At 45.0% G+C, this 24432-nt stretch overlaps 1 protein-coding gene across 1 annotated transcript in view; it reads right to left on the reverse strand.

Moving 5' to 3' along the window:
* Positions 1 to 905: 905 nt before the first annotated feature.
* The window catches only part of LOC308302480 (cellular retinoic acid-binding protein 2-like), a gene marked incomplete at both ends in the record, with an annotated part of 24628 nt that continues 1101 nt past the window's right edge, over positions 906 to 24432 (reverse strand). Inside the window, 3 exons of the mRNA XM_080746735.1 lie at positions 906 to 956; positions 7581 to 7697; positions 9235 to 9413. Of these exons, the coding sequence (XP_080602861.1) occupies positions 906 to 956; positions 7581 to 7697; positions 9235 to 9413 (347 nt within the window). The remainder of the gene's footprint in view (positions 957 to 7580; positions 7698 to 9234; positions 9414 to 24432) is intronic.

Consider the following 24432-nt stretch of genomic DNA (forward strand, 5'->3'; position numbering starts at 1 on the left):
CTGTAAAAATCTCTATATAAATCCTTGTTAAAGACCATTGTAAAACTAACTAACGGGCTGTTAGCTGTAAAAATCGATATATAAGCCGCACCGTTGTATAAGCCGCAGGGTTCAAACCATGGGAAAAATGCCGCGGCTTATAGTCCAGCAATTACGGGTATTTTACATTTTTTCAGATCGTTTTTTATCAATTCTCAACAGAAAAAATAAAACAATTCAAAACAAAAATGGAAACATTGGGGGTTGAAAATTCCGATTAAAATCTGATTTCTAAAGACGTGTCTCGTTCTTGGACACTGAAGCGACGGTGCCGCTGCTCACTGATCTACGGTGTCAGTGTCGCAAGCCGATCTACAAGCTCACAACGGGTTGCCCTGCAAGGCGTTATGAGCAGAACGGTTGCTTATATAAGTATAAAAGTAACCAATGCAGATTGGGTGTCTAAATAGACACGTCAGATCTGATCACTTGCCAATGTGACAGTGTGGGCAGTCAGATATCGTCGTTGTCGGGTGAAAACCTTGTATGTCCAAAACCGTTCGTTTTTCATTATCATTTTAAAAATGATTTAAACGAGTGAAAACAGCCGATCTACAAGCACACAACGCCTCGCACCGCGAGGCGTTGTGTGCTTGTAGATCTGCTGTTATCACTACCTTTGTGCGACTACCTTGTATGATGAAGCAGGGCTTTACTTTGCGAAAAAACATACAAATTTGAAACTTGGAGATACGAGGTTTCTGACCGACGGTGACGATATGAAGATCACATGTTCAGAAACAATTGGGATTTGCCTGCAGTCAGAACAAGGCCCATGGGGTTGGAGGGGCTAAGTGACGATGGACAGATGACGGGGTGGGGGTGGGTGGCGGTCGGGGACTGAAGAGAAGTGCTGCTGCTGTCGTTTATTCTCGTACGTAGACTCTGGTGCACACCACGTCATCTGCAGTCATGGTCTGAAAACAGAAAGGATGAAATCATTATAAATTTGACTTATAATTATGATCCTTTTTATTTGTTTTTCAATTTATTTTGACCCAGGGACCACCATCCTGATTAAGAGCAACTCGGAGACCACTAGGTCCATCATAGACCCGCGTGACACAACAGTGTCCGTTTTCAAAGCATTTTATTACCAGTAAAGAGCATAGATATAATTTTGGCAAGAAGCATCTTTTGTTGGATACACACATTTGAATGCATAAACTATTTACAGAAGTCTTTTTCCCTCCTGGAACAAGCTGGACAGCCCAAGTCCTCTCATGTTATTCAAATGCAAACAAGAAAGTAGAGCAGCAAATACAAGTAAAAAAAAAAATTTTTTTTCTTTTCTTTTCTTTTTTTTTTTTACAAAAATAAATAAATCTGAAAGCATGGCCAGAGACCACCTGCAATACCTCTGTGGACCACCAAATATCTCCAACCCACCAAAGCATTTGATTCTATTTTGTACCCTGGCTGAGTTAGTTTAGTTTAGTTTTTTACATAATATCGGAAAGAAAATATTCAGATTAGAGATTCCAACTGTTTACAACAGGAATTGTCGAATGGTTTGGCGTATATCCAACTTATCTTATCAATACACCCGGGATCAGACGAGTACAAAGACTTTATTTACCAACGGCCTTCTTCAGTATGTGCTGGAGGCTAGAGTGATCAAACCCTGGTCATCTGATCATGCTACAGGCCAGTGGCAGATACAGAACGTGTTTAATGACCGCCGGGCCTAAAAACAACAGAGTGGGCCTGAGTTTTTTAAGCTTAGATATTATAATGGCTGGTGGATGTTGTCAATATGACATGCTTGCGAACGACACACGGAACTCAAATCAAAGTGCTTTATATCAGCGGTTCTCAACCGATGGTCCGGGGACCACCGGTGGTCCTGCAGAGGGCTCCAGGTGGTCCCCAGCTAAATGATGGAGAGTTGGTAATCAAATGGACCCTGATAGATCTTTAACTCTTGAGAGCGTAAAATGATGCTTCATTTCACGCTCTTAAGACTTAAATTATTGTTAAACATCTGCAACACTTAATTACAGGATTGTTATTTTGTTCAACGTTCGCCTGTTATCTCTCCTATGGTACCACATCAATACAGCATGGAGTGGTGGACACAATCGTATCCAACGATAACAAAACATTCAAAGTCTTGGCCTGGGTCAGAGATAGCTTAGCACAGCTAAACAATCCACCCATGTTAAAACAAGGTGGGGATATACCTGTATACTGAAGTTAGTTAGCTGCATTAGTATATAGTCTGGCCAAGCTAGGCTAGGTCCGAGAGGCTAAATGTCATCAAATGGTGGTCCGTGGCTCAAATGCTGAATAAATAACAGACCTTGATATGAAAAGAGTTGAAAACCAGTGCTTTATATTACTTGTAAGACACCTCAGGGCAACATGCAACCTTGCAAGGTCGAGCCCATTATTGACCATCTGGCCAGTGATATACGTATATCGGACCAGTTACCCATATATGGAGATTCCTGCATGATAGTCAATAATGTGATGTCAGAACATGCCCATATATGGGCATTACCAAATATGGGCATTCCCAGATACAAGGATGTAATTAATTTGCAAGTGTGATCTGGGAATGCCCATATATGGGCATGTTCTGACATCACATTGTCGACTATATATGGGCATAAAATATATTGGCATGAAAGGGACATCAAGCCAGAGTGTGATGTCAGAGCGGCAAGCCCATTCTGTTAAGAGTGGTTCCCCTGAACAGTGATGTCAGAGTGACAAACCCATAGAATCATACACAAACCCATAGAACCATAGACTGTAAAAATGTGTACTTACTGACTGACTGACTGACTGACTGACTGACTGACTGACTGACTGACTGACTGACTGACTGACCACCGACTGACTGACTGACTGACTGACTGACTGACTGACTGACTAACACAGACAGAGACAAGCTGCGACATTTCTCATGGTATACTGCGACCTTCAGTCGCAATAACTTTGCACCAATGAACCCTCTCTCTCTCTCTCTCTCTCTCTCTCTCTCTCTCTCTCTCTCTCTCTCTCTCTCTCTCTCTCTCTCTCTCCTCTCTCTCTCTCCTGCCGGCGTTCTCTCTGGTGTTGTGCGTGCGTGTGTCTGTAATGTGCATAGCCTTGAGCTCAGGTACAGCACGCTACTATAAAGAGGAGTGCGCAATTAGACAGTTGGAAACACCTGCCGATCAATTAACCCTGGCACCGCTCCCATGAGGCACTCCCAGGACTTCACCCACAGCGTTCGCACGGGACTAACGTTACCCGGGGACCTCTGGTAATTTGTAATAGTTTCGGAGTTAAGTGAAGTAAAACAATTCCTTGGCAAATTACCTACCATATCATTATCAAACACATCTGATAATAATAGCAGTAGTGCTTTCGAGGCCGGACGTGACCAGACGCTGTCAGGCCAATATATTTCCCACATGCACACGCAGGAACGGCACGGAACAGTGCATGCTAGAACCATAGAGTTATAGGCTATACGAGTGACGACGCGCAATAGCCTATCTAATGAAATGGCTATTTGCATAACAAGTTTACCAAGTTTTCCAGTGAGTGGTGGGCTTGCACATCCCCCATAGATTCACAAGTCTATTCATATGGATAGGCTACTTTAACACCTACTGTAGGTTTCCAGCAGTGACTGTATGTGCATTGTGCGTGCGTCCTCATAGGCTACATGGCTCCATTACTGTGGTAGTTACTGTTTGAGATTCGTTGAAAGCAAACTTTTAGTTTCTCTACTGCAGTGCAGGATTTTCTATTTGCTCCATGCGCACATGTAGGCGCACGCACACATCTCAAGGCGCGCGTGCCGTCAATAAATGACCGTCCGCCCTGAAAAGAAAACACCAAAGCACCACTGAATACTAGTCCTGTGCAAACTGGCATCTCGATCACTTGGGGCCAAGCAATTATTATTATACTTTTTGTTTTCTCTCTGAATTAAAGTGTGGACAGTGGCCTATTTTGGGTGCAAATTCGGCCCTTTCACAACACAGCTCATATAGTATACTTGGAGGAGACAATCCTGGAGTCATTTGGGGACTGGTAGTTTAAACCCTTTGATAATCTGTTCAATAGAGCCACTGTTGTTCTGATCAACACCAAACATGGCACACAAACACTGTTCAGGGGATCTGCCATGAGAATGATCACAGTGAAAAAACCTAAATTGCACACATATGGAGCACTGCAGCAGTGGTACAGCAGTGTTGAACACTGATGTCTATAAATCGGTGACCATTTCTCTGGCCAGTACAATATAGAGCTGGTCATGGAATATGTCTGTGTATCTGTGCTTTATGTACAGTATTTGATTTAGAAAAACACAAGACAGGATGGGACTAGTGTTCAGATGAGCTCTGTATGAAACACGGCAGGTCATTTTTATGCGACAAATTACAGACGTGGCCGGCCATTCACACAGGATTAAGATCACAGATTATGGCAAATTAGCAAAGGTAATAGTAGTCCCGTGAGAAGCTTGTGAAAAAAAAATGTAACCGATATGAGATTATAGAACACCGCACTTCTCCCTGTTAGAGATGAGTCAACTTTCACAACAACACTCCCTAGAGAGACAGAGAGAGAGAGAGAGAGAGAGAGAGAGAGAGAGAGAGAGAGAGAGAGAGAGACCACTGTGATGGCAGTAAATGGTCTACACATGGTGAGGACTAGGACTCGGGGTTGTGTTTGTGTTTGTGGTTGAACAGGTTCAGTTGGTGTGCGTGTGCCAATCGTGTGTGTGTGTGTGTGTGTGTGTGTGTGTGTGTGTGTGTGTGTGTGTGTGTGTGTGTGTGTGTGTGTGTGTGTGTGTGTGTGTGTGTGTGTGTGTGTGTGTGCGTGCGTGCGCCTGCGTGTGTGTGTGTGCGTGCGTGCGCCTGCGTGTGTGTCTCTCCAGCTACTTTGCCTTCTGCTCCCTACTTGGACTGGAGGCGTCTTGTGTTGGTTCTTGTGTTGACTTTTATGCCCACAGTTTATGTCTGTACTTGCAAGAACAAATGTATAATCTGTGTTGAGTTGTGTTCCTCTTTGAGGAGAACAAGGTCAAAATCCCCAGTGTTTTGACTTTACTCTGACAGGGTACACAATGTAACCAAAATGGACCCGGCCAAGCTGCCAATCACATGCTCATTGTATCGAATAAAAAGGTCATTTCATATCGCTGAAGTCACAAGCATCACGATCAGGAATTCCCGAATCCCGGTTGAACTCCGCTGATCTCGTGCAACCCGGATTCAGCCCAAACGTGGGGTTAAACGCGTTCTGCCGCTGTGCCACGAAAATGTGGAATGTAACGGACGTCAAAAAGCGTGACCCTCTACCTTGATTCGATGCCGCCATAAAAGAGCACCTCCTGAAATTTGGAACTGTTGTTATGTGTTCGAGGCCCGATCCCGCCGATCTTTACAGCATGTCTCTCTAGCCGGGGAGCCACAGGCCCAAAAGCTCAAAGAATAGGGTTTTACCTGTGACGTCATGACATACTTTTTATTTTTGTTTTTTCTATTCATTTGGTCATTAAGGTACACAGAATGAGAGGCCTGCTCTGCCGGAAACTCTGCGAAAAAAAAGTTATGGCCATTTGTATATATTTGTCACGGGGATATAGAGAAACAGGGAGATCGAGAAACGGAGCGCTCGCCGTGCTGCACGGCGCCGTGCGACACTGCAAGCGGCGCGAAGGCCAGCGGTCCTTGGTCCTGCTCTTCGCCCCCGAGCGCCGCAGGCGCGAGTGGCCGCGAAGAGCGGGCCAGGGCCGCGCGGCCGGCGGAGCGCCGCGCGAGTTACGAAGCCGTGGTGAATGCAATCGTTATATTTATGCCCAGGCCGTAAGGCCTGGGCAAGCGCACGATAAACGCCGAGCTAGGCTAGTAAATAAAGAAAGAGCGTCGCAAACGAGTGACGTCAGCGCGACAAAACAAGCGCTCTTACCACGCTTTCACTGAGTTACCCGAAGTCCCCGTAACATATTCACTCCATCAACTTCAATATACAGGAAAGAAACACACCAAAAAAAATGCTTTAAGTAGCATGTGAGGGGTCAAACTAGAGGTTCTTGATGATTCTGAATCCATTGCAAGCATTTGTTTTGCATGAAAAACATTCCTTGGGCTAGAAAACGGACCAAAATAACGGTGAAAAGTGATGACTCATCACTTTTGAGAGGCTGAAATCTAGCCCAAGGAATGTTTTTCATGCAAAACAAATGCTTGCAATGGATTCAGAATCATGAAGAACCCTTAGTTTGACCCCTCACATGCTACTTTTTTTGGTGTGTTTTTTCCAGTATAGTGAAGTCAATGGGAAACTTTTTTTCGCAGTGTTTCCGGCAGAGCAGGCCTCTCATTCTGTGTACCGGTACCTTATTGACCAAATTAATAGGAAAAACTAAAATGTGGAGTATGTCATGACATCACAGGTCTTCTCTCATTTTGGCACAGTGGCTCCCCGGCTACTCCCCATCTCTCTCTCGCTGTTTCCTGTTCATCTCCACTTAAAAACTATCAATGTAGGAAGCCAAAAAGGCAAAACAATATTGTTGTGTAATGGAAACTGAAACGTTGAATCGTGGAATAAACAGTGGTGATTGTTTTTCCGTGTGTGAGGACAGAATTTATTGGGTTTGATGTACTGTTGATTGTCCTGCACCTGGGCACTTGGATGTTGCACTATCCTTCCTATGAAATAACCTTTTGTCCATTAAACTACATACTTCAGCTTTAATGGATTCTATGCACAGCAGCTATATTGGAAAGAAATTGGGCCTCTTCCTTACTTGCTTCACAGGTCTTACCAGTTATACTAACTACTAAGATGCCTCAGGGCGCACCAGTTCTTGTCCATCAGGCCAGTGATGTATATCGGACCAGCTACCAATAGGGAGACCCCTGGTACCCATATATGGAGATCTGTGTACTGTATGTACATCCCTTCTATGCCCATACATGGAGATCCCTGTCTGAACCAGCCACACAGATATGGGCTGTCTTCCTCCATGGGCATTCCAATATGAAATCCTATTAGATCTGGGCTTGATATTGATGACATCAGGGATCTCCATATGGGAATAAAAGGGATTCTGTTAGAGTGGGTCCAATGACATCACAACATACAATCCCTTTTATGCCCATACATGGAGATCCCTATCGGAACCAGCCACACAGATATGAGCCATGTCTTGGCCATCTGGCCAGTGATATACCGATGACATCAGGAATCTTCATATATGGGCATAAAAGGGATTCTGGGGAATACCCATATATGGACTTTTACGTAGGTGATGTCACCTGTGATATCACCTGTGATGTCACAGTGATGTGTCAGGGGAACCACAGTGTCAGGCGTGACCTTCAGAGATACACGGATACGTGGACAAGATGTGCCGGTTTTCATAGTAAACGTGTGACCTACGGTCCCAATTAAGGCTCTGTTCCATTTAGTGTAGCACAGTGGTTCGTAGAGTTTGTGATTTCAAGGACCACCGTATCTCTGAGAGTGTACAAATGGAACCAAATGGACCCGTACTGACAAGACGATTGGTGGGCAGTTCTTACCAGGATCAGCTCTCCGTCATTGGTCATCTCCCGGGTCCAGGACGTCTTAGGCCCCTCCCCCTTCTGAAGAGTCTGCTCACAGCTGATCTTGCTGTCCGTCTCCCAGCGAGGAAGACTCTGCACACACACACACACACACACACACACACACGCACACACACACACACACACACACACACACACACACACACACACACACACACACACACACACACACACACACACACAATTATTATTATTATTAAACATCCACCAGTTAGGGTTAGGTTAGTCTATTCATTTAATATAACATTCTGCTAAATATTATGTTGGGGAGTATTGATAGGAGCGTCAATAGGAGCTGGTAAAGATAAGCAGTATGGCTATCAAAAACATCCTTAACAATAAGGGCAGATGCATACTCCACTTTTATATCTGAGTTTAAATCGGTCCGGCTCTGTCCAAACTGCAATATGACGTCATTCAGAAGTAGCATCATAACGTGGGCTGTTCGGTACTGCCGAGATGTTGTTGAGACACCCCGAACCGAACCGAATCGGCTCTAAAACGTGGAGTATCCATCGGCCCTAAGTGATGGTAGGATGGACGGGCGGACGGGCGGACAGACGGACGAATAGATGGACAGATGGGTGGACAAATAGGGGGACAGCTAGATGGACGGGTGGATGAATGGACGGGTGGATGAATGAAGGAATGGGTGGATGAATGGATGGATGTAAACAGCACAGTGCAGAGGCAGGGAGCGCAGGGCGGGGTGACCCCGGTGCACCGCGGGGCGTGACCGAGTGGGGAAGGATGACTGTGAGGTGATAATAAACACATGAACACATCCTCTGTGAATGGAACCCTGTGTTTGCTTTGGAGACCGTCACACTGGAGGAGAGAGAGAGAGAGAGAGAGAGAGAGAGAGAGAGAGAGAGAGAGAGAGAGAGAGAGAGAGAGAGAGAGAGAGAGTGTAGAGTGAAGAAATGAAACAGCAGCTATGGGGAGTACTCCCCTGATGATAGCATCAGTGCTGACTGAGTGTGCGTATAGAGGCCGGAGTTTCCATCCACGCATAGTAGAGTGTGTGTGTGTGTGTGTGTGTGTGTGTGTGTGTGTGTGTGTGTGTGCGTGTGTGTGTGTGTGTGTGTGTGTGTGTGTGTGTGTGTGTGTGTGTGTGTGTGTGTGTGTGTGTGTGTGCGCGACTGTGCGTGTGTGTGTGTGTGTGCGTGTGCTTGAATTACTACACTTACGAGGGCCAAATGTCCACATATAACAGTAGAATTTGACAGAATTTATTTCAATGAAACATGGTTGTTTTATGGTTAAAGGTTATTTCTGGAGTTAGGCTGGGGTCAGGGCGATCAGAGGTTAGGTTTAGGTGACGAGGGTTCGGATTAAGAGTTATGGCCTGATTCACACTTGGTGGCACGTCAGTGTCGCGCACCGAAAATAGCTGGATTTACAGGCGGCGACGCAATGTGAGCTTGTAAATCAGCTATTTGCAGCTTTAGAGAGTCATGGATAAAAACAGCTAAGAATTGTCACCATCCTAAAATGTTGATATCCTCAAAATATAGTAGGCCAAATCAAATCAAATCAAATCAAAAGGTTTGAGAACCCCTGGTCTATGGCGCGTGTGCATGTACAGTATGTATGTGTGCGTGCGCACCGTGCACGGCCGTCCGTCCACGGTGGACTCGTTGAACTCCTGTCCCACGGTGAAGGTGACGTGGGTGGTCCTCACGGAGGTGGAGGTGCGGATGGACAGGGTCTCTCCCTCCTGGTTGATCTCCACCGAGGGCTTGGAGGCCGCCGCCACCGCGATCTTCCTCAGCATCACGTTGACGCCTGCAACCAGGGACGTGCGGAGAATGTTAGAGAGGCAGGGGCTGACATTTCTAAAAGGACCTTTTGGTGAAAATATCGAAAATAGCAGAACTCCAAGCTCTATGCTATTTTCGGTGCGTGATACCACACTGAACTAAGCATAATCAAGTCAATACTGGAGATGTGGCGTAACGGAATGGATTTCTACCAGGGGCATAGTTCCGCCAATTTAAAATGATTCCAATACGGAACTAAAACTTCCTATGGTTGGCCACTAGTTGCGCTGTCCCCCCCCCGGCCGATCGCAAAAATAATTGTTCTCCATTGGACCCCATTCATTTCCCCCTTTCGTTTTCTAACCTTAATTAACATTTTCATAAATACTTTATGGTTCCTATCGCTAGTAAAATAATGCCTTTCAATCACCATGACATGCATTTTGTGAAAATACGGTCCCATTTGTGTTAAAATTGATGATAAAGTTGCGGGGAGCGTGGCCAACTAAGCTGATACCAGCCGGCTGTGTTCTTCTTCGTGTGCTGTATTTCGGGAGGCTCCGACCACATTCTCCCAAGTATCCTTGCGGTTGCACGTGACCGTTGGCAGCCAATAGCATCCTCTGGTGCCTTTACAATCTATGATGGCGACACCCATGCCAAGGACCCAAAATGTGTCATTTGCGCTGCATAGAAACTAATGGCTTCGTTTTGTCCATTTTTACAGTCTATGATTTCTACACAGAGAGGGCAATTCTGTCAACATAAGATGCTGCAGTCAAGGAGAGTTTGAGAGTTTGGACCAGTGTTGCCGTAGTCTTGGGTCGCGCGCCCCCGACGACCCATATCTTTTCTGGGCCGAGGTCTCGCACCCCCCCCCAAGTTCACACCTCGACAACTGTTTTAACAAAGAAACGAGCCTACGGTATATGCATATCATTAGACCTGTATAGTAGGTGTTGAGCAACGTTCGCGACCCCCCAAACATTGAATCACCATTGCACCACTGGTTTGGACAAGGCAATTCTCTTGAATGCCGCCTTCAGGTATGGCATGGAAAGAGGGCATTTGCGTTTCTTTCACCATAGTAAAAACTGCATTCATGGTCTGGAGAGGGCACTTTTTACAGACGGATGAAAGGGCCGGGGCTCAAGCCCCCCTTCGATGTCTATGTGTGCACAACACATGCCTGCCTGCAACACAACACACACAATACTGCAATGTATACTCTGTTACAAGTAAAAGTCTGGGAACTCAAAATTGAATTATGTAAAAGCGCAAACGAATTTGTATCAAAATATACTTAAAGTACAAAAGTAAAAGTGCTCCTTATGCAGAAGGTCCCATTTCACAAGTTTTTGGATGTATAAAATGTAAAAAGATCTTTTGAAAATAGCCGATCTACAAAAGATGCAGTACTTGAGTAAATGTACTAAGTTACTTTACACCATGCTCGCATGCACGCACACACGTACGCACGCACGCACGCACGCACGCACGCACGCACGCACTCACAGCCAGTTGATTACTATGTTTAACTTAGAACTTGTTCGTTTATTTGGCTGAGAACCTTGAATCTATATGCGTTGTCTTTCTCACCAGCACTTATCCTGTCTTTTAATAATAATGTTTGTTCTGTTTTTATTGTGTGAATACCTAAAACAAAACAATAAAGCAAAGACACACGCACACACGCGCGCTAATAGTTAGGATGGCTAAATGCAGAGTACAAATTCCAGGTGTGTGCTGGGCACATACCGCAACAACACATAAACACAAATAGACGTGCACATGGGTCCATGCATGTGCACACGAACACACACACACACACACACACACACACACACACACACACACACACACACACACACACGCACGCACGTAAGTAGGTAGGCCAATACACAGAAACACATAAATGAACACACACAAAGGCACACCAATAAACACACATACATACACACTCAACCACACAATACACAAACACACACAAAAATGTCCACGCGTACAAAAAGTTGCACGCACGCGCAGTCGCGCACACACATACACATACCGGTACACACACACTCACAGGCTCTGGTAAACACTTCAGTGTTAATTATCTTGTAAAGTTACTCTGCGGTTTAATTATGATGATTATATAACGTCAACCACCAGTGTGTGTGCGTGCGCACGTAAGCGTGCACGCGCGGGACACCACACGCCATCACTCTAATGAATAACGACCTGCAGCCATGCGACTGTCATTGCATCATATCCCCAGGCCACCGCCTGTCAATCAACACCCACAGTCGCTTCCATTGAGCAACACTTTATTTATTCATACATGTGTTTATTTGTACATCTGCGCAGCAAAAGCCCTCAATCATTCTGGATTTATTACTTTGCTCCTTATTTCCCATGGAGTTTACAGTGTGTAGTAGCATATCTATCTTTACTGGAAGGCTCTTGTGGTAGAATACAGCAATAAGCCACACACGGTCATGGTTTAGTGGCTTTATAACAGTTAAAGATGAAATTAAAAACCTTTTTTTTTCGCAACCATATCGCAACATTTTATTTCCCAGCAAAACCGAAGGGTTGCCAGCCATCACTAATTCAACACACACACTGAACACAGTTCTGTCACACACAACTTTAAGGACACAGCTTAAATAGTCTCCGTGGCTCATCACCCAACCAGGCCCAGCTGGTCCTTGATGGTACTCAGGGCAACCCTTTTCCACTGGTGTTGAACCAGTTCAGTAAGTTTTTCCCCGCCTAATATAGAGGGTATGCGCGTGACATCATCATCATACCCGGAAGTTATGCAGGAACGCCTACTGAGTGGCAAAAAACTACTTTCTGGCCTTGACAGCCCATACATCCTAACAGAAAAGTCCTATCTGATTGTATTAAACAACGTTAAACAACGTTAAACTCACTTCACCACTCACTTTGCCACTCAATTTGCCACTCGATATGCCATTCACTTTATGCATGCGCATACCCTCTATTGAACCATTTCAGAGCATTTCCACTGAAAATGAATTGGTTCAGAACCCTAAAGTTGGTTTCGGAACTGGAACCAAAAAATGGCCGCCAGTTCCATGAAAGCACCAAGGTACCAAGAATCTAGAACGGAACCAGTTCTAGAACCAAAGTTATTTTGGTGGAAAAGGGGTCTCAGACTCTTCTCTAGGCCACAGAGGACAGGGGAGATTGGCTGAGGAGAGATAGGAGCAGGGAGGCATGGCAGGGGCAGAGCAAGACAAAGGACAAGCATGGACAAACAGGGAGGGGCTGAGGTCGTGATCATGACAGTGATGCCTGGATTTCACAGTCTGAGAGCCACATTGGAGCCTCAGCCACGTCATTTCTATGTGTGTCCCCTGCAGAGCCACGTGATTCTATTTAATACCAATTTCACTTCTTTCAATTTCTACAGGGAAACTGCCTGCACAAACAAGGAAAAAGCTCAAAACCTGCACTATTTGGGCACATTAATACTGTAACTGTTATATTGATGTTTTAAAAAAATCACGTTTAACCTTTTTCCAGATTTCTTAAAATTCTTTTGAAATGTTCAAGATAATAATGATAATGTTAGATCTTCTTCCTTGCCTTAACCCTGGGTACCTGAATTAAACAACCCACAACCCAAAGCACTCACAATAGTGGCGTTTCCATAAACTTAAGCGCATTAGGGAAGCGTATTATCAGAAATGCGCATTTAGACTAAGTGAATTTAGCCCGTTTCCATTTGCGGGTGTCATTCGAATAAGGGTAGTAGTTCGTTTGGAAAACCAATAGGTGGCGCACCTTTTCAGTGCTACGACATTCTATAACTGCAGAAGAAGAGCGACAAGCGACACAACAATGCAATAATACATAATATAATGAATACAAAATGTCACGGGGCTGTTCTGAGAGCTTCGCCTTGCAACACACGCACGCACACGCACACAAACACATTAACGTATTATCCACACAACACACCATCGCATCGCTTCGCGCAATGGAGGAAAAAAACGCTTCAATAAGGAATTTGTGTCCCATTTTGACGATGAGTTCACTTCTTTGACACGTTTCCATCCATGCCTCTGTTACTCTCTCTGACTTTTATACCCTCTCTCTCCGCTGCTAAACTGGTCTGCGTGCTGTCTGCTTCTCATGCCATGGTGCCTGATTTATGATTAGTCGTATGACTGTGTGGCGCACGGAACAGTAGATTTCCAAGATCAAACTGTGTCCCTCCACGCTACGTTGTAGGGTTTGTAGATCAGGCAGTGGGCGTGTACTTGCAAGAGCAACATATAGCGAGTCAGTCCGTCACCCGTGCGCTGTTCCCATGCTGGTAGTGACTATCTGGATATATTTCTGCTGATATAAAACAAACCTGTAGGCCTATTGAGTTTTAATTTCCATCGCAAGCAATCATTATACAACCTGGGCGGATGGATGTGGACGGTATGAAAAGTGTGTGTGTACGTGGGTGGCTGCGTGCGCGCGCCTGTACATGTGTGTGAGTGAGAGAGAGAGGGAGGGAGGGAGGGAGAGATGGAGAGGGAGAAAAAGAGAGAGAGAGATCTGTCGATCATCAGCAGCTGTCTTTCTCTGACGAACGCTATACAATGGACGTTAATTAAGCGGCGGGGGAAAGTGTTATATAGGAGGACGATATGGACCAGAACGTCATACTTTATTCGAATGTATTGTCTGACCCGTTTCCATTCACTTTTGCGCATTTAGTTTATCCGATTAAGCCTCAAAATCCTCCTCCTCCAAGCGTATAATCTTTTTTGCGGATAATGAAAGTTTATTCGCAAATTGAAGTGTTTCCATAAAAACATTTAGCGAATCAGCCGTTAATGCGCAAAAAGTAGTTTTATGGAAACGCCACTTATGTGTGAAGGTTCATTGCATGGACAGTAAAAGCACTTTGGACCAATAAAAGCCCATTCTGATGGTGATTGTGATGAGATCTCCTTCCTAATTGAGTTCAAGGGAGCAATGTGATGTCATCTCTCCAGCAATTATGACATCACCACCCCACAGAGCAGGATGCTGATGTCACCTCCTGTAGTCTATCTGTGCACGCACACACGCACGCACCTCACCGCGTGCACGCACGCACACGCACACGCACACACACACACACACACACACACACACACACCCATGCGTGTGTGTGTGTGTGTGTGTGTGGGGTATAGGGTCAGAGCAGAGAGGGGGAAGTTATTGCAGTCGCCCCAGGGGACAGAATAATCTATTACACCTTCCTGACAGGAAATAGACAGGAGAGAGAGAGAGAGAGAGAGAGAGAGAGAGAGAGAGAGAGAGAGAGAGAGAGAGGGGCATGGACAAACGGACACATAGTCATACAACAAATGAAACAGATGCACATCAGAAGAAATCTTGTGAAATAAAATGGCGCCAACCAATCATCAAGGAGGACGATGATACACAAAAGAAAGAAGAAAGAAAGAGGAAAGAATACGGGAGAGAAGAGGAGAGAAAGACAGGATGAGAAGGAGGAGAGGGGGAAAATTAAATAACAGAGTAAAGGGAGTGTGAGAGCACGTGTATGCATGTGTGCGCGACTGTGCGTGCCTGTGTGCGTGTGCGTGTGTGTGTGCGTGTGTGTGTGTGGCCACGTGCACGTGCGTGCATGCTATCGAGTTGGATTTCAAACATCACACCTCTCACACATTCTCAACTGTCATCAAGAGTAAATATATACAGTACACGCGCGCGCACGCACACTCTGTTGCCGTGGTAGGAACAGGACAGATACAGGTGAGAGTATAGACCAGTGGTTCTCATAGTGGATTGCAGGGACTCTGTGGGTTCCTTCAGTGGCGTCAGTTCAGAAAAAGGTATGGCAATATGACTGGTGTCTTGCACGCGCGCGAAGGCACGCGTGCAAGCAACAGGCATGATACATTTATTTGTACATTACATTTTTTTCCCCTAGTTTCTACAGTTTCTTGGGCTGGATATGGCAGCCTGGAACGGTTGTTCAAGTGGGGAGAATACAAGTGTGGAATATGATTATAATACCATGTTAAAGTGACCATTTTGTTAAATTTTGCATTTGTAGTTATTTTACTGTGATTTAACAACATAATAACCAGCTCAGATAGACAAAGAAACATCAATGGATTTATATTTAAAACTAAAAGTAACTTTTATTTTCCCCCCAGGACCCAGGGTATGGCAGCTGCATACCCCTGCCATACCCAATTGACACCCTTCCTTTATGGGGGTCTAAATTGACCCAGACAAGTCTTTGACTCTGACAGTGTACAAATGGAACCAAATGAACCCTCAGGGTTAAGGGGGAGACCTTGAAATGTAAATGTTTGAGAAACACTGGAGTAGAGAGATACCTATTTTCAAATAGCCAAAGTATAAAATAGGTCTAATGTGGTTTAGTATGTTTTATATTATTATATATTTTTTTTTATCTGCAAAGTAACTAGTAACTAAAGTTTTCAAATAAATGTAGTGGAGTAAAAGTGCAATATTTGGATCCGAGATGTAGCGGAGTAGAAGTAAAAGTATTGGAAATTGGAAACACTCAAGTAAAGTACAAATACCTCAAAAGTGTACTTAAGTACAGTACTTGAGTAAATGTACTTAGTTACTTCACGCCCCTGGTATCTCCATAATTAAAAAATATATATATAGGAATGACTTGTAAGAAAGCATTTCTACTTTGCAAGTATGACTTGTCATCTGACTGTTCAAAGCAAAGTGGTGCTGTTTAGGGGTGGGCAATATAATCGATATGGCAATACATCTTAATAGTTTATTTGCCAATACAGTGTCGATACTTCAGGCTATAGTATCGCGATACTTTGAGGAAAATAAAATATGTTCCCAGGCATAGGAATCAATGGTAGAAGTCCGGTACTAACACTCTGCTGCCTCTAGATATCGCTTTACAATAGTAGCTACTTCCTCTTCCCACGGTTGAGTGAGTGAGGTCTCTCGAGAAAATGGCTGCGAACGACAAAAACAACAACATTAGAGCAGCGTCTTCAGCTTTTAAAGCTAATATATCGCAATAGTATCGCAATAGTATTGCAATAGTATCGTATCACAAAGACTCGCAATATATCGTGATACTATTGCATCGTGACCCAAGTATCGTGATACACATTGCATCACAAGATTCTTGCAAATATCCACCCCTAGTGCTGTTGGAACTCACAGTTTACAGTCAGACTGGATAGAGCAGTGGTCACCAAATTATTTTTGGGGGTCCCCTGATGATTAGCTTAATGTGCAACATTGTCTTCTCACTCAACATAAACAAACCGACATGACCATACAGTAAAATGTACACTAGGGTATCTGCACATTTCTTAAAGGAGACATCCAGACCAAAACACATATAGGGTTAAATCTGCCTTTTATCATACACCTTCATACCTGCTTTAGTCGATTTTTTTTCATAGCTGCCCCTGTTGCTAGATTTCGGCTGCCCCTGTTGCTAGATTTCGCGGGCTCTCTCATAACTAACACAGTGGATTGTCCTTAGGCTAGTGCGGTTATTTCTTTAGCTTCAAAGCTAGTATTTTTTGATTGGATTATGTTTACACAACGTCCTGAGACCAACCAAACCGCTGTTTTGACCTCACAGGCACCCTTACTTGCCAAACGGCTTCTGCTCTGCACCAGAGCAGGGAGAGGAGAGGCTAGAAAGGGAGGGGTCTGTTTGACAAGTAAGGGTGCCTGTAAGGTCAAAACAGCGGTGTGGTTGGTCTCTGGACGTTGTGTAAACACAATCCAATAAAAAAATACTAACTTTGAAGCTAAAGAAATAACCGCACTAGCCTAAGGACAATCCACTGTGTTAGTTATGAGAGAGCCCGCGAAATCTAGCAACAGGAGCAGCCGAAATCTAGCAACAGGGGCAGCCGTGAAAGAAATCGACTAAAGCAGGTATGAAGGGGTATGATAAAAGGCAGATTTAACCCTATATGTGTTTTGGTCTGGATGTCTCCTTTAAGTTACAATATAATGACTTTAAGACTTTTTTAATATCAAATTGTCAAACATTACCCAAGAAAGAGGCAAATATTGTTGAAAATAGCCGATCCGCAATATTCATCTGTGGAACCGAGCCAAACTAAATGCAACGCCCCAATAACTCCAACTGCTTGTCGGGGTGGGGGGTCCCCACAGTTCAACTATGATTATGTTGAGGGGTCGCGGCACTGACAAAAGTTTGGGAACCCTTGGGACATGAGAAGGGGGGCCCATGAGCGAAAGAAGGTCAAATCGCTGTAGCTGGCGGAGGCCCCTGTGGAGCCGCTAGGCTAGAGGGCCCGCCGTGAGCCGATTGAGGACGGCTGCGGGGGGATTTCTGTGGCATTAGAGGATTGCAGGACTGAGGAGAGGAAAGCCACCAGAAACATCATTAAAGCAGCAGGAAAAAGCTTCAAGGTGGTTGTGGGTCAGGCGGAGGAGGGGGGGATTCCATGGAGTATATCGCCCGGCTTGGCCTTAAGCCCAAGACCCACCTAATTCCTACACACTTTGCTAGTTTGGGATGTCTCGAGGTGGAAGACGGGGTTAAGCAAATATCAATGGGATCGGTATTTAAGAACTTAGTCAAAAGGGACAGTGCCCCCGCAATACCATCATCATACTGAACTCATAAGTGAGTGGCAGTGATGGAAAAACAGACTTGTTTTACTGCAATGGAGAAGTGCTCTGTTACACGTAAAAGTGTGGAATTCGAAATGTACTTGACTTGAAGTGCGAAAGTATTGGCATAAAATTATACTTAAAGTACCAAAAGTAAAAGTACAAATAGTAGATCTACAAGCTCAAAATGCAAGCTCACACGTTGTGAGCTTGTAGATCAGCTATTTTCAAATAGCCTACAGGTACAAAATAGGGCTCAAGTGGTAAAAGTATGTTTTAAAATATTATAATTTATATCTGCAAATTAACTAGTAACCAAAGTTAGTGCGTAAATCGGTTAGCACAATATTTGCTTCTGAGATGTAGCCTGGTGGAGTAAAATTAAAACTATTGGAAATTCGAAGTACTCAAGTAAAGTACAAACACCTCAACATTGTTCTAAAGTACAGTACAGTAAATGTAGTAAATGTACTCAGTTACTCTACACCACTGGTGAGTGGAACTCGCGGCCACAACACTAGAGGGAGCGACCATGATCTGGTGACGCCAAATTTAGAGCAAATATGGGAAACTTCTCATTTTACCACTCTAACACCAAAGTGTGGAATGCCCTGACACCATCCATTAGAGGATGAGTAACACTGGTTACTCAAATGTTTGTATTTGTTGATGACATGTGTTATTGTGTCTATGATGAATTGACTACAGAGGAAACCACAATGGAAACAAATCCCTGGGACTTTTTGTGTTATACTTTTTTTTTTTCTTTTTTCTAAATGTTTTTTATCCCACGTTTTTGCAACCCATTTTTCTCACCCGGTGACTGCCTAACCTGTAGTCCTGGTTTCCGCTCTCCCCCTGCCGCGCCAGGGGACATTGGGGAGCACCCGGCTGGCTAGGGGGAGGTAGTATAAAAACCAGGACTACTGCATGTTTTTGTGTGAGGGCCTATGCCCAAGGAGACACGGGGAGAACATGCAAACTCACCACAGAGAGGCCCTATCGCCAACCCCACCTAGGGTGTGGGTGCTGATGACGCGGGTGGAGGAACACGCCCCCAGCGCCCACAGCTTCCCTTGTGTTATCCTTTTAGCCTCAATTTCTTACTGCACCACACGCTGTTTACAATTACATTGCTGACTAATAAAGACTTCAATCAATCAATCAATCAATCAATCAATCAATCAATCAATCAATCAATCAATCAAGCTGGGACTCAGGTGAGGGTGAGGGTGTCTGATGATCTTCCACCGTCTGCTGCGCTGTTTCCCAAATAGTGGGTCGGGACCCATTTGTGGGTCGCGGACAATTTTCACGTACATTTTCAAGTAAATAAATATACCTTAAATTTTTGTGGGTTTATTCAATTATTTTTAATTATTATTAAAAAAACTGATCACGAATTAGAGACATGATGTTTCTTTCGAAAGAATGTCATACGTAATCTTTTTTTTTTTTAATTAAAATGAAAGAAATTCCATGAATTAGAAAACAAATGTTTAAAGATGTAGTAAAAATAGCCAATCTACTCACGTTGTGAGCATGTAGATCTGCTATTTTCACTAGTTTGGGTCCTGGACGATTGTTTAATTTCTCTTTTGGGTCTCGAACCAAAACGTTTGAGAACCACTGCTCTACTGTATGTGTTTCCAGAAACATGTAAGACATCAATCAGAGTAAGTGGTCCGTGTGTGGATGTGCCAGAATTGGTAATCCAAAAGCAGAGCAGACATTGCAGGTCTTAATGCCTCAAATACTCAATTTAACTTAATCCTCTTTGTTCCTGTGTGGAACATAAGGCTGTCTGCTTCCATCTGCTCCTGTCCTGTGCAAAATGTTTACACACAGAACAAAATAATCTTAAACTCTGTGGAGAGTCTGTTTTTTGACTAAGAGGTTTGGTGTAGACTAAAGGGAGTAAAAGAAGGGGACCAACTATAGCCCTGGAGGACACTGGTTGATGAATGTCTCTGCTGTCGGGCCGAAACCTCCTAACTTCAAAATGTTCATTTTCGGGAAAATGAGCTCAAGTGGAGTTAGGAGGTTTTGACCAAAGGGCTTTTTACCACTTATCATTGGTTCAATATAATTTTTTAACCTACACATCACGTAAAGGGTGTTCAATGACCATGATTTATGCCAAAAAATCTAAAACCTCAAAAATGGAGTTAAGAGGTTTTGACCAGACAGTGACGATATAGGGTTTAAGTTGTTACGTGTTCTGTATAGAAACATTAAAATAATCTTTTAAGAACCTTGGCCTGATTCTTTGGTTCCTCTGTGCCGTGGCATCTGAATAAACAGCTACGGTTCCAGTTGGCACCTTTATTTCTTTGTTTTGGGTTCTGAGGCCAGGTTGTTTCCCGGTGGGGACCACCTCAAGGCTACTTTAGGACTGTGGTCCTGGTCCGTCGGCCACTGGGGCCTGGAAAGCAGAGAATCCTCGGTTTGATTCCCAGCCCCAGCAAAGTCAAGGGGCCCCTGAAGCAAGACACTAAATCACAGCTGAAAATTACCCAGCATTCTGAGCCATACAGCAGATCTGACTCAATACAATGTAGGTTAAAAAGAAAACAGCTAAATTCTTTCATTGTTAATAGGGGATGTATCTAAAAAATATAAAAATGCCTGAAACCTGAACATTCCAGTCTTGTAAAAATACACAGAGGTTTGTGCGTGTGCGCTCGTGCGGGTGCGTGAGTGTTAAAACTAATGACCGGGCCCTGTGCACAACTGCACCTCCGAGAACATATGGCCTGAATTCACACTTCACACGCACGCACGCACGCACACACACGCGCGCGCGCACGTACACGCGCACACACACACACACACACACACACACACACACACACACACACACACACTCACACACACACACACACACACACACACACACACACACACACACACACACACACACACACACACACACACACACCTACCACACACACGGTTAGGGTCAAAGGGCAAAGAGTGGAGGAAGCATTTGGGACAGGGGGCAGCAGGGGGGCATGGGGGGGGCATGGGGGGGCGGTTGCTGAAAGTTTGCATCCAGCTGCGTCTTTGCCCCCAATGAAACCCCAGAGCATCATGGGACATTCCTCTCTGTCATTCACTCCAACACAACGGGCACGCTGAAGAGTCCTGTGTGTGTGTGTGTGTGTGTGTGTGTGTGTGTGTGCGTGCGTGCGTGCGTGCGTGCGCGCGCGCGTGGGTGCCATGTGTAGTTGTATTTCTATACGAATGTGAGTTCCGAAATTAAATGTCCCCACGGTTCTAGTAGAATTTGAAATATAATATATAATAGACATTGAGAGGACAAGTTCCCTTTGTTAAAACAGATTTTGCAGTTTAGGTTTACAATTATAGGAAGAGGTTCAGGTTGGGTCTACGACCCTGGAGGAGGAGGAGGAGGAGGTGTGTGTGTGTGTGTGTGTGTGTGTGTGTGTGTGTGTGTGTGTGTGTGTGTGTGTGTGTGTGTGTGTGTGTGTGTGTGTGTGTGGGTGTGTGTGTGTGTGTGTGCGAGTGTGTGCGCGTGTGCACTGGATGATAATGTGTCATAATCCAGGTTCAAGCAAGCATGCAAAGTTTCATATCATGAATTGCATTTGCATGAGTGTGTAGTCGTACTAGTCTACAAATGAGGGTGTGTGTGTGTGTGTGTGTGTGTGTGTGTGTGTGTGTGTGTGTGTGTGTGTGTGTGTGTGTGCGCGCGCGTGCGCGTGTGTGTGTGTGTGTGTGTGTGTGTGTGTGTGTGTGTGTGTGTGTGTGTGTGTGTGTGTGGGCACGCGCATGCATGTGTATGTGTTTGTTTATCTGGTTTAAGCTGCATTCCTCAAATACACATCTCTCCCTCACACGTACCACACCAACCATACCTCTCTCTCCCTCTCTCTCTCTCTCTCTCTCTCTCTCTCTCTCTCTCTCTCTCTCTCTCTCTCTCAATTCAATTCAATTGAATGTAACTTTAATGACAAGGGAAACACATTTAGGCCTTCGTTTGCAAGGGTCAAATTAACTTTAAAATACCCTTCTCACTTTAGCCTCTATATGTCCTTATAGCCTACATCAGCTCTTCATTTCTCTTCTCTTGTCCTGCCAATTAACTGTGACCATGCACTCTTTCATCCACACACACACACACGCACACGCACGCACACACACACACACACACACACACACACACACACATACACACGCACGGCGGCGTGGACGAGAGGTTAAACGCTAATTGGCGCGTCAATCAAAAATGCGGGGAACAGAAGAATTGGAATGCGCGCTCCCGTCCCGTCCCTCCCCTTCCAGAACAATAGGGCCATTTAAGACACGCGCGCGAGCGCCGCTTCAATCAGCAGAAGCCGCGTTGATCTCCGCGCAAGAACCCAGGTATGCCGTCGCCTCGGTCGCGAGGCGTTCCCAGTGGAAATTGGATTCTAATGACAGATGGAACTCTGTCTCTGTCTCTCTCTGTGTTTTACGCACACACACACACACACACACACACACACACACATACACACACACACACACACACACACACACACACACACACACATGTCAAATTGTAATTTATGTCCACATAAACAGAATACCCGAACCTTGTACCAAGGACATAAAAATCGAACCTCTGTTCGAAGTGGAGCTGTGTGTGTGTGTGTGTGTGTGTGTGTGTGTGTGTGTGTGTGTGTGTGTGTGTGTGTGTGTGTGTGTGTGTGTGTGTGTGTGTATTGCAGTTGATGCTCAGGGCAGGCTAGACTCAACAGCACCTCTCTGGTCACCCAGGGTTACTACATACAGGCTACATACAGACCCACAGACCCACCCACCCACCCACATACCCACATACCTACACACACGGCCACGTATAGGGGAGCTTGTGTTCCACACAGCTCCAAAAACAGTGCCAGTGCGATAAGGCTTATTGAGACCGCAGGTCGCAGTTTAGTATCAGAACCGGCACATCCAGTACTGTATAACAACATAATGTCTATATCTGAACGCAATGCCTATGGCTTACCTCAATACCTATGGCTGACCTGCCCATATATGGAGATCCCTGTTGTCATCACTGTGATGTCAGGGGAACCACACTAACAGAACCCCTTTATGCCCATATATGGAGAGCCCTGATGTCATCAATATTGAGCCATACCTGTGAATGCCAACATGGTCAGTCTAACCAGGCTGGTTCTACAGACAGGGATCTCCATATATGGGCATACAAAGGATTCTGTTAGTGTGGTTCCCCTAACAGGACTTCATATGGGAATCAGCCACATACAATCCCTTATATGCATGCCCATATAGGGAGATCCCTGTCTGTAGAACCAGCCACACTGGTTAGACTGACATAGGTTAGAAAAGCGACCTCACCCTTTAAGGAGAGGTTGCTTTTCGCCCTTTGGCGTCTTACTAGTTATTATTATTTTGTATTATTATTAATATTATTAGACTAATAGGCCTATGCCATTAATCATTGTGAAAAACGGTTAAACGCGCAGACAATGCGCACACTCAAAACTATAGCCTACACTGCTACTGTAACAGCATGCCATAACGGTCCAATGTAGCATCTGCCGCGCGCGCACACACACACACACACACACACACACACACACACACACACACACACACACACACACACACACACACACACACACACACACACACACACACACACACACACAGAGAGAGAGAGAGAGAGAGAGAGAGAGAGAGAGAGAGAGAGACGCCCCGCTGTGATGTTATTTTTCCACACACAGTGGACGGGGCGATGCAGACAGATGTGTCCCCGTTTTTGTGTCCTATTGTGTCTGCGGCGGGTAGGGCGGAGGGGGGCGCGCGCGGGTGTGTGTGTGTGTGTGTGTGTGTGTGTGTGTGTGTGTGTGTGTGTGTGTGTGTGTGTGTGTGTGGGTGGGTGTGCAGGCTATGACAAAGGACCCCCCAAAACAAGAGGGTGGCAGAAGTGACCCGCGTGATGCCGAGCTGAGAGCAACTTCATAAGACTACAGTTGAACGGTGTGATGATGTGAGGCCTGCTGTCACTATGGGGTGTCAACACACTCAGGGGCGTCACACCAAATTCTGGGCCCTGGGTACAAGGATTCACTGCGGGGCCCCCCATGAATGTTAACTATTGAAAAATAGCAGATATACAAGCTCACAGCGCGGCACCGAGTGCCGCGCTGCGAGCTTGTATATCTGCTATTTTTTTTTAAATCGTGAAAATGTGTGCAAGAAACCTATGTCAAGGACTCCCAAGATGATATGTATTTGGCCACGGACCCCCGATCTCAAAATATTTAGTTCCAGGGACCCCCCCAGAAGCAAAATTTGAGTTAGAAATGTTCGCTTAAAAAAATACATGTATTCAAAGATTTTCACACATTTTCCACAACTTTTCA

Source organism: Nannobrachium achirus, assembly GCF_963921795.1.
Source record: "Nannobrachium achirus genome assembly, chromosome: 2".
Lineage (NCBI taxonomy): Eukaryota > Metazoa > Chordata > Actinopteri > Myctophiformes > Myctophidae > Nannobrachium > Nannobrachium achirus.